This window comes from Arvicola amphibius, chromosome 4, assembly GCF_903992535.2.
Source record: "Arvicola amphibius chromosome 4, mArvAmp1.2, whole genome shotgun sequence".
Lineage (NCBI taxonomy): Eukaryota > Metazoa > Chordata > Mammalia > Rodentia > Cricetidae > Arvicola > Arvicola amphibius.
In genome coordinates, this window is record NC_052050.1 from 86642698 (window position 1) to 86654322 (window position 11625).

At 39.0% G+C, this 11625-nt stretch overlaps 1 protein-coding gene across 2 annotated transcripts; it reads left to right on the top strand.

The window, feature by feature from the left end:
* Positions 1-282: 282 nt before the first annotated feature.
* Npm1 (nucleophosmin 1) lies at positions 283-10759 on the top strand. Of its 2 annotated transcripts, XM_038327637.1 has the most exons (11): positions 283-465; positions 1927-2006; positions 2377-2496; positions 2700-2793; positions 3147-3253; positions 3338-3399; positions 5971-6028; positions 6241-6324; positions 7453-7554; positions 9450-9524; positions 10408-10759. In XM_038327637.1, exons 1-11 carry the CDS (start codon positions 408-410, stop codon positions 10444-10446), a joined length of 879 nt encoding a protein of 292 aa, XP_038183565.1. In that variant the 5' UTR covers positions 283-407; the 3' UTR covers positions 10447-10759. The 2 variants fall into 2 exon arrangements, with proteins under 2 accessions (XP_038183565.1, XP_038183566.1); XM_038327638.1 differs by lacking the exons at positions 9450-9524; positions 10408-10759 and adding an exon at positions 8304-8630 and having other exon boundaries at positions 285-465.
* The last annotated feature ends 866 nt before the right edge of the window (positions 10760-11625 follow it).

Here is an 11625-nt window from a genome sequence, read left to right on the forward strand (position 1 = left end):
GGACACCATGGGCCCGCTACAAAAGGAAAGAGCGCCTGCGCTCGGGCGACCGCGCTGGGGAGGGGGCGGGGCGAGGAGAAGACGCGCGTGCGCAGTGTGAGCCCGCCAAGCACCTGGAGAGGTGGGGGGGCGCGGTAGAAAGGCACGGGGTAGGAGAGCGCTTGCGCAAGAGCGCGACTGTGCGGGAAGTGCGTGTGTCTGTGTGTGTGTGTGTGGGGGGGTGTCGGGAACACGCTCGCGGAGGCGGGACTAGAACGGATCTCGCGAGATCTCCTGCGGCCATATATGCGTGCAGCGAGCCCGCGTCCTTTCCCTGGCGTGATTCCGTCCTGCGTGCCTGTTCTGAGGAGCAGCAGGCAGTGCCCTCCGTCCGACTTCTCTACCACCGAAGAACGCGCCTCCACCTCATGGAAGACTCCATGGACATGGACATGAGCCCTCTAAGGCCTCAGAACTACCTTTTCGGTAACTGCCTGGCGGGAAGGGCCCGAGCAGGGCCTGGTGGCTGGTGGGGGGGGGCGGCGGGTGGCCCGCCTAGGCCTGGCGTGAGGTGAACGCGGCGTGGGTGTAGGCCGGAGGGCTAAGAGGGACGGCCGGGGCCTCAGGAGGCCGCAGGCGGGCGGGGAAAGCCGAGGCCCGGAGGCTGGGAACGAACGACACCTGGGGCAGGAGAGGCCCGGCCTCGAGCCTCGGGCGTTGAGAGCTCGGTCGGCCTAGAAGGCGGACTTGCGTGCGGCGTGAGCAGGGCCTGCGGCGACACTTTCACCTCGAGCGCGAAGTAATTCGCGCCAGGTGTCCGCTTTTTTAGTGATGGGCCCGGGCGGGCGGCCCGCCCAGGAGGATGGTGCTTTTAGAGTAAGGCCTGCGTCGACCGGTGGAGACTGCACATGGGCGGGCAGGCCGCTGTGCGTTCCAGGGGCCACGGCTCCCACAGCGGGAAGCATCCGAGGGGTTCGGGCAGTAAAAAGGATGCGGCCGAGCAGGCGCTCGCCGGCGGAGGGGGCCGCAACCCCGAGAACACGTGGTTGCCACGTGGTTGGGGGTAGGGAGGGGGTGTGGGCTCTACATCCGGGCTCTTGGTGGTGTCTGGTCAACCCTGAGCCCTTGGGTCCTGTAGCTTAGTCGAGAGTGCTGGGCGGGAAATGCCTAAGTGGCTGGCGGCGTCTAGGTATTTGAAGGTCTTTGTTCAGATCTTTTAGCATTCACGGGGCTGGTAGTGATTTTAGAGGCCCTTTCCTGCCTCTGCGGTAGGTGGAGTCAGCAGCACACTGCAGATGACTGGGGCTGATGTGTAAGAGGACCGCTATCTGTTCTAGATCTGGTGTTATTTGGGGGTGGGGGGCTGGGGACCAGGGAGAGAAGTGCCACGAGGGTTTTATGTAGGAGCCGCACACTTAGTGTATACATCAGTTTTAAAGAATCTTAGTTTGGTTTTCAGTGACTCAAGTTTTTAGCTTATTAGCTGCGCTGATGTCTGTTAACAGCAGTAAACAAGCAGGAACTGGTGTTTAGAGAAATTAGAATTCCTCCCACTTGAAGGGTACGTTTAATACGTGCTTAGTGTACACGAAGGCTTTATACCTAGTTCTGGATAGATACACAAAAGCTGACCCTACTGGTGATGTGTAGCCACTTTGATTTGTAACTTCTTTCAGAACATAGGCGAATTGGGTTTCAAAAGAGTAGGAAATTGAGTTTAGCTTCAGCTACAATGTATGTAAAGGTCCAGTTTTAGGTCATTAAATCTTCTGTGAAAATGGCAATATGCCTCGTGGCTGATAGATGTTATGAGAAAATAGAATTCTTATGGACTTCATTTGTGTATAGAGTGGAATCCACGGAGAACATTAGTTAAAAACTAGGTGAGTTGGTGGTTTTAGGATGTGATGTTCATCTCCTTGATAGGTTCGTTTTTTTTCTTTACAGGTTGTGAATTAAAAGCCGACAAAGATTATCACTTTAAGGTGGATAATGATGAGAATGAGCACCAGTTATCTCTAAGAACGGTACTAAAATTTTGAAACTACTTTGCCATTACAAAAATTCAGCCACTTGGTTTTTACTGATGTGATTTGTCAGTACATTGTGCCTCCTTATTGCTGGGAAAAAATAGAATTACTATAATTTAGTATTTTCTGTACCTCAAATACTTGCACTCGACATCTTTGCCCGATTACAATTTTTTTGTGCTCGGTTACTGTTAAAATTGCCTCTCCAGGAATGTGAACTTTTAAGTTTGCCAGCTTTACTGCTGATTGGTATTGGAAACATGGTGTTAATGTCTATTTAATGCTTAGGTTTTCATCAGTGAGAACAGAAATTTTAAGGGGTGTTTATAAAAAAAATTGGGACTTGAAATATCTTTTTTTTTCACAGGTTAGTTTAGGTGCTGGGGCAAAAGACGAATTACACATCGTAGAGGCAGAAGCAATGAATTATGAAGGCAGTCCAATTAAAGTAACACTGGCAACTTTGAAAATGTCTGTACAGCCAACAGTAAGTATATTTCTAAACATTGAATTTCATGTTGGTCTCTAAGACTAATTTAGGATACATAAAAGATACTTCAATGAAAAGCTACATTTTCTCTGACATTTCTGCTTCTAAATAGGTTTACTTATTGATTGTGTAACTGCTGGGGATACTTGGTGTAAAACATGCTTGACAATGTTTAATGATTGAAAATTGCTCATTTTTAGGTTTCTCTTGGGGGATTTGAAATAACACCTCCTGTGGTCTTAAGATTGAAGTGTGGTTCAGGGCCTGTGCACATTAGTGGACAGCATCTAGTAGGTAAGTTTTTGATTTTTTTTTTAAATCCGTGGTATTTCTTAGTTTCTGATTAGAACTGGCATTTTTAAAAGCAGTTATTTGACCATGGAATACATGTCCAGGTTAAACAAAGATCTATGCCTTAGAGTATATTCTTAACTACCACTTGGGTCCTGGGACTCTTATGCTACTTCCAGACTTAGTAAAGCATGCTATAGTTCTAATTGTCTTATGCTGAAATGGTAACCTGCTAATCTGTATTTAGACAGTGAGCATTTCTATTTTAAACTTTGCTGATCCTATCTTTACTGGATATTTTAAAAATACCATGTGTTATCCACTCCTAAGATCTCAAAAGTATATCTAATTTTTAGCTGTAGAGGAAGATGCAGAGTCTGAAGATGAAGATGAGGAGGATGTAAAACTGTTGAGTATGTCTGGAAAGCGATCTGCTCCTGGAGGTGGCAACAAGGTTCCACAGGTAAAGACTTTCTTTTTAATTAAACAAGTTTTTTGACTTTCACCAAGGAATGGCTTTGTTCATGAGTGTTTATTTTTCTTTAAGAAAAAAGTAAAACTTGATGAGGATGATGATGAAGATGATGAGGATGATGAGGATGATGAAGAGTAAGTATAAGTAGTATGATTTTAGAAACATTACATATTACATATACCATGAAGGATGTAGGAAAATTTTGTCAGTGGAGCCTGTGAATTAATGATTGAAAGTAAATACTTAAATAACTATAAAGGATTTTGACCTGATTATTTGCAATGGTAAATTGGTTTGTTTCATTAAGATGGCTAAATAAGATTACATGTGTTCTTTATGGTCAGGTTATATTAGAAAACATGAAATGTTGACATGACAATTGATATTCTTGAACACCTTGGGATTGGTTATGTAAATTGAAAGCATATTACATGTGAGGCTTAAGGTAGAAAATAAACTTGAGTTCCTAAGGCATGACATGTATCTGGTCTGCTCCCATGGGTTGATAACTGCCTAGTGATGACTTAAGAATGAAATCCTTGTAATGAATCATTTTCAGGTAATACATGATGACAATTACCTAAATACTGTGTATGAGAGAGACTACATGGTTAAGGAGCTGAAATAACTCAGTTTGTAGAAATTGGCATCTTTCTAATTAGAGAAAGCAGTTCCACATAGGGTTCTGTTTTGGTTTTTCAAGACAGGGTTTCTCTGTAGCTTAGGAACCTGTCATGGAACTAGCTCTTAAAAACCATGCAGGCCATGAACTCATAGTTCCACCCACCTCTACCTCCCTTGTACTGGGCAGTTTTTTTTTGTTTTTTGTTTTTTGTTTTTTTTTTTTTTTTTTTGGTTTTTCGAGACAGGGTTTCTCTGTGGCTTTGGAGCCTGTCCTGGAACTAGCTCTGGGCAGTTTTATAATAAAAATTTTACTGATTTTCACAAGAAGCATTGGATTTACATGTGGCTTTGATATCATGGTATAAATGCTAACAATATTCTCGACTACTAAAAAAGGTAGTTACTGCATAAAGTTCTTTTTCAATTTAACTGACCACAGTTAGAACTTCTGGATTAAACGCAGATCGGAATAATTAAACTTTGTACTTACATATTAAGGGGTATTACCAAGTAATATGATTCAGTCCCTTATAAAAAACAAGCTGTGACTAAAGAACATTATACACTTCCTAAAGCAAGTGCCATGTGGATCATAATCTGAGCTAGATTGTGAAAGTGAGAAGCAGCTCCTTTTGAGATTTTGAATAACATGCAAGTAGTTGGAGGTGGATTGTTCTGTTAATTGCAATCTGGCATCTTAATTCTAATGGCACATATATCTTTAGGGAGAGCCAATAAATAAGCCTTGCCAAACACTACACACATTGGAATGAAGTGTAAAAGAAAAAGCTTTGATTGTCTCAAGAAGCATTAAGACAATACATTTTTTACTGCATGTTTTTTTTTTCCTGCCACACACAGGGTTTTAGTGTGACATACAGCCCTGGCTATCCTGAGGCTAATTCAATAGATTGGGCTGGACATGAACAGGTCTGCCTGCCTTTGCTTGCCGGGTATTGAGATTATAGTTGTGCACCACCACAGCCTGATTCTTATCCAGTATTCCTTAAGCTGTAGTTAAGTGGATTTTATACATTGGCTTTTTCAAAGTATTTTACATAACAGAATCTTGATCCTTTGTGACTGGTTTCATTGATATTGACAATGATTGTACTCTATGGCCTGGGAAGTGCTGTTGGTCAAAGCAGTATTTGGGAGTTCTTACTAAATTACCTCTAGAAGAATAAGGTTCAACAAGTTTGGATTACAATTCCCTAGATAAAAATGAATGTTTACTGATATTTTTAGTACTTGTACAGATAGACAAGCATCTTTGCCCTTATAGGGGGCTTTCAAGGGGGCTTTCAAGGAAGTTAATTTTTAAAAGGCCTAAAATCTATTAAATCTATTTCCAAGTTTTGTAGCTTATTTCCTTATTGAGACCAAGTGTGAGTTTCTTTGTGTAGATAATTTTTCTACCTTAGATTTGAACATCTGAATTAGGATAAATAACTACAAATTTGTTTGTTCTGGGGAGTGCTCAGATTTTTAGCAGTATTAACTACTGATTTATTGAGGAAAGCTATTTACCACTAACAGCAAACCCAAACTACTTTTTATAATCTGTAGTAACAGAATATTATAAAATACTGAGTAGTTGGGGCCTTTTTGCCTCTTTTCTTTTAGTAATTTGTTTTTCATGTGCTTCTGTGTTTCATTTATATGTAATTGTAAAAGTGTCAGATTCCTGAAATTGGAATTAAAGATAGTTAATGAGCTGCTATGTGGGTGCTGGGAATTAGACCCGGGTCCTGGAAGAGTGCTCCAGACATCTGTATTTTGCTTTTTAAGGGGCTGAGTAACATTGTTCTGTTAGTCCTAAATATTTGGTTTCTGCAGAGAGGGTTTCTTTGTAGCCATGGCCATTATGGGAATCAACTTTGTAGACTAGGCTGACTTCAACTGATACCTGACTTCCTTGAACTTGCGATTAAAGGTGTGTCACTAGTGCAACCTAAACACATGGTTAATCCTTTTAAATACTGGTGATGCTTGCCTTGTTGGAAATGTTCTACAGTGTCTGAAGGTGGCTTTTGTCAAATTGACAAGTTTAAGTTCTAAATGTTTTATTTCACTTCTAGTGATGATGATGATGATTTTGATGATGAGGAAGCTGAAGAAAAAGTTCCAGTGAAGAAAGTAAGTATATCAAGATTGTCAAAAACAGATAAGGGATTTCTTAGTGCTCACGGGGAGGGAAAAGATTATTTGATTTCATACTTAAAAATTGCTTGAGCTAAATAGACTACAAACTTTTGAAAGTAAGAAATATTATTTTTCCTGTTCAGTTTATTGATTATAATGACTTAACACTGGCATAGTGATTAATTAAGGTCATTCTTAAATTATAGTCTGTACGAGATACCCCAGCCAAAAATGCACAAAAATCAAACCAAAATGGAAAAGACTTAAAACCATCAACACCAAGATCAAAGGTAAGTAACCAAGTAACAAAATAGACAAGACAGCACGGTTCTAGTTACAGAAAGTAAATTCTGCATATGACTGACTATTCTGCGTAAAAATTTGGTAGGTGTTTAAAAAAGTTAAATCCTGACAACATAATGCTTTGTAGTGCAGAGTCGATTAAAATACTTGGATCTGGGAAGAGTCATGTTTTGGGATGAGCTCCAAGTATCAATAGTTATTCTTTTTTTGTAGACTTCCTGAATTCTGAACTTTGAGTTAATTTGTTGGTTTTTTTTTTTTTTTTTTTTTTAAGACAGGTTTTCTCTCTGTAGCTTTAGAGGCTGTCCTGGAACTAGCTCTTGTAAATCAGCCTGGCCTTGAACTCACAAGAGATTCACTTGTGCTGGGATTAAAGGCATGTGCTACCACTGCCCAGCTATGCTTGCTTGTGTTTTTAATTATGTATAGTGTTCTGCCTGCATGCAAGAAAAAGAAAACAAGTATTGGAATGATGTGAGGCGTTATGTGGTTTCTGGGAATTGAACTCTCAGGACCTAAAAGAGCAGCCAGTGTTCATACCATCTCTCAAGCTCCTTTTTTCTTCCTAATCATACATACGCCCACTGCATTCCTGTAGAATTCCGAATAACACAGGAGTTGAGATGATTGTCAGCCCCCCTCACCAAGCCAGGTGGTAGTGGCATTCTCCTTTAATTTTTATCTGGCACTAAGGAGGGATAGGCAGGGCTATTTAAAAAGTATTAGCAGGTTTGGGGGTTGGAGATGGCTCAGTGATTAAGAGCTCTGGTCTAGAGGACCAGGGTTCAATTCTCAGTACCCACATGGCAGCTTACAGCTGGCTAACTTTAATTCAAGGGTATCCAACATCCTCATGTAAGCAAAACACCAGTGCATATAAATGTTACAAAATAGTGACATTTTGGTTTTCTGAGAGCCAGCTCTAGCCCAGACTGGGTTTCTTAATTAATCCTTCAACCTTTGAAAGAATGAGACTAAAGGTGTGAAATAGCCTGGCTAGAAACAACCACAAAATTATATGAGGTTATGTATAAAGTTTATATTAGAATTGAAAAGTCATAGTAATTATTATAAAGTGCAGTTTTTAAATCATACCTTTTAAACCCTTTTTCCAGGGTCAAGAGTCCTTCAAAAAACAGGAAAAAACCCCTAAAACACCAAAAGGACCTAGTTCTGTAGAAGACATTAAGGCAAAAATGCAAGCAAGTATAGAAAAAGTAAGTAAAAATTACCTTTGAATGGATTGGTCTTTTTCCCCACTATGGGGAATGGCATAAACTTTTGCACATAAAAACTACTGTTTACTGTAATAAAAGGACAAGGATGCACACTGATGGAAAAAATGAGTGAAAGCACTGCTTTTTCTGGGCTTATGCTGTAGAACCAGCAGAGGGCGTTTGGGTTTTCAGTAAACATCTTGGAAAAAGTGAAGCTAAATATTTGTGAGATAACTAAGAAAACAAGATCACCTTTAAGCACTTGACAGCAATTTGAATAATTTGCCTTCTATCAAAACTTATGTCCGTGATGTAGAATTTGTACGGCTAAATAGGCTTAGATCTGGGCTTAAACAGTAAAATTTATCTTGTGCCGTTTGGCTGAGGAACCTGGGGTTTGTAGGAAATGGAAAAAATCAGTTCAAATGTTTTTGGAATTACAGATGAATTATGGCTCTAACATACTAGTTATTGGAAATAAATGTGGAATGATAAGGAAAATTGCCTTCCATTTTCCATGTTTTTCCTGTCCTATAGACCTAACATGGCTTCAGAAGATTTTCTTCCTTTGTGCATCCACCAGTGGATTGGAAATTAGCACTTTAATGCCAGCACATATAATATGTATGCTGTAAAATTTAGCTTTCCTGGTGTCACAACTGATTAATTTTTATCCCTTGCATACACTGCTAAAATGGTGCCCCTCCCCCCCATTTTAATGTGGTCCTATCTCCTTGGTTTAATTGCAGGCGCATTGAACATTCCTGGGCACTACTGGTAAATTAAGCCCAAAGATGGGGAAAGAGGAAAAGGAGAAACAAATATAGTCCATACTGAGTACCATCAACAATCCAGACTGAAGTCTTCTATTTAATCTCAATCCCCTTTCCTGATTGGCCATCCATTCACCCTTGCACGCTGGAAGCAATCTCTTGTTTTCCTAAAGCATTTTTCTTTCACTCTTGTGATGCAGAGAACTTTACTGCTTTCTACACTTGTGCATATGCCTCATCTCTTACCATGTTTTAATATCTTTGTATCCTTAGCTGTTCAATAAATTTTTTGAATAAACCAAATAAGGATTTATGTGACAATATTTTAAAATTACTATATAGTGAACTTATTTTCTGGGTGATGGAGGCAATAAACTAAACTAAAAAAGCTAAACGCATAGAACAGGGTGCAAAAATAAGATTTTGGTTAAGTGATACATTTAATGAATGAAATGAGGAATGATCTGTAGTGATAATTTTAATTTTTAAGCTGACAAATTATGGCATTTAGGCAATAACTAGATACCTTGAAAATTGAATATAAGGCCTTAATATGTATTCTGTTATTGTGGTTCATTGCCTACATTCATAATTGGAAACAAATGCCAGATTTGTGTTTCAGTTACTTAGTAAATGGTAGCTTGGTTTCTAGATAAATGGTATGCTATCCTAGGTTCTTGGAAAACAAATTTAAACAGCTTGGATAGATTAAATTTACTTTTGGGTAATAGAGGTTGATAAGACTAACATGCTTCTTGATATGGCTGTATTTGCATGTCTTATCTTTAATTTGACTGGGAATTGGGCTTGCAGCAACTGAAAGATCATACGCTGGAGAGAGGGCTCAGTGGTTAAGAACACTGGCTACTCTTCCAGAGGATCTGGGTTCAATTCCCAGCATCTACATGGCAGCTCACAACTGTAATTCCAATTTCAGGGGACCTGACACCCATGGCAAAATATCCCAATGCATGTTAAAAAATGGTCATAGTTAATGTGCTGCCTGTTATATCTTTCTGGACATCAAAAGATGTCTTTTTTAAAATGGAAAAGGTTTTTTTTAGTGGTATCTGAAATAATTCCTATACATGTCCTTAATAATGTTTTTTTTTCCCTCAATAGGGTGGCTCTCTTCCCAAAGTCGAAGCCAAGTTCATTAATTATGTGAAGAATTGCTTCCGGATGACTGACCAGGAGGTAACTGAATTTTCTGTGGATATAACCAAGGCAAAAGTATTCATTGTGATTTATTTTTTTTTTTACTTTTAGTCTCATAAGTTGGCTTCTTGTAAAAGGTTCCTAACCACAGACAGTTCTTAAATACATGGAAAGAATTTAATTGGCAGACTGAACAGATAACTTTTTAGTACACATTTTTCCCAGCTTTTAAATAGTTTTTAAATTATCTCTTGGTTACTTAGTTTTACTTAGTGTAGTGTGTTGGCCAAGAAAATAGGCTGTTATTTTCCTTTGTTCCATTTGGCTGCTTTACATAAAGTCTGAAGTTCACCCTCTTGGGAAAGTGATAGTACCTTCTCCAGGTAGTAGATGGGGTTAGTTTTGGCTGTAAGCATTTTAATGCCTTTACATGTGAGGTTTTATGTAAATATCAGAAAAGTTTGGATTTTATGGAGCTTAAGAAAATTCACTTGGACCATACAAAGGGAAAACACAACCAATGATGTGTCTTCCCAGTGGCATGAATTTTAAATTTTATCAGTTGTAAAGCAGGAAAAGTAAGCAGTTAAATGGGTTGTTGATCTTTTGTTTGCATGTATCCTTAAATGGATTTTGTTAATGCCAAGTTTATAACAGGCTTATATACTTCTATTTTATTAAGTGTTTGAACATTCTTAGACAAATTTTGAAGCCTTAAATACAATGTGGTTGAGCCAGCCACAAGCTGAGGCAACATGGTCTAGATAGCCAGCTCTTTCTATGCTTGTGGCATTTATTAAGGAATTGTATGCTGTATGTCTGAGTTGAAAAGTTGAAACTTTTGGTAGAAAAATGAACTGAAGAAATGTATTGACTTATAAAGTTAATCTCTTTACCATTCTCCCCCCCTTCCCCTTTACAGGCTATCCAAGATCTCTGGCAGTGGAGGAAGTCTCTTTAAGAAAATGGTTTAAACAGTTTGAAATATTCCGTCTTACTTAATTTCTGTAACAGTTGATATATCTGGCTGTCCTTTTTATAATGCAAAGTGAGAACTTTCCCTACTGTGTTTGATAAATGTTGTCCAGGTTCCATTGCCAAGAATGTGTTGTCTAAAATGCCTGTTTAGTTTTCAAGGATGGAGCTCCACCCTTTACTTGGTTTTAAGTATGTATGGAATGTTATGATAGGACATAGTAATAGTGGTGGTCAGATGTGGAAATGGTAGGGAGACAAATATACATGTGAAATAAACTCAGTATTTTAATAAAGTAGCACTGTTTCTATTTATTTAACTGTTCCATACATTGTCTGAAGTTAAAAATGTCAGTGCCCCCAAATCTCATGTCTCCCCATTCCTGACCAATTATAAGCCTTGACTAAAGATGTTTAGGGACTTAAAAGCACCTTCCCTCTAGTTCGGGTCATTAGCCTGATGACATAATAAACACCCACTGTGAGTCACTCATCCTGGTTTGCAGTTGTGTATCAACATGGTATTGTCACAATGCATGGCAGAGTCCTTACAAGACAACTCAAGTTCTATCTTAAGTGTACCTCCTGTTCTGCTGTTTTTAAGTGTTTTCTATATGGTTCTCTGTAATTATATAATGTATCAGCTTTATAGTCCCCAAGAGGAGCAAGCAGTTCTGGGAATTTTCTTGGGACAATTAAGTGTCCTTGCATCCATTCTTAGGCTTTTTGTTTTCTTATTCTTTTATATTAAAATTTTATTTCTAACTTAGCAAATTGATTCTTTGGAGTGTTCAAAATCTGGTTGGGAATTGAGATTGAAGTTGTCAAAGGTTGAGTATGGTATTGTTTTGTCTTCCTGGTCATTGTTTGAGCATTTTGTAGTCAAGGGCTGCTTTGTTCCTCAGTCGTTTACTGGGGAATTTTATACATAAAGGTACACAGCAGGCATGCAATCAGACATTTATTTTTAAATTATTTGGTAAGTACACAAGTAATTTTCATACTAAGATGGGTGTGCATAAAGCCTCTTGGCTGAATATTTGTATATTTCATGGTAATTATCAACAAAAGACCCATTTCATGAATACAGATGGTAAAGTAAGCATTTCAGGAGCCTGAAACTCCTTATAAGCAAACCTGTTACCAAGATGAAACTCAATAAAGT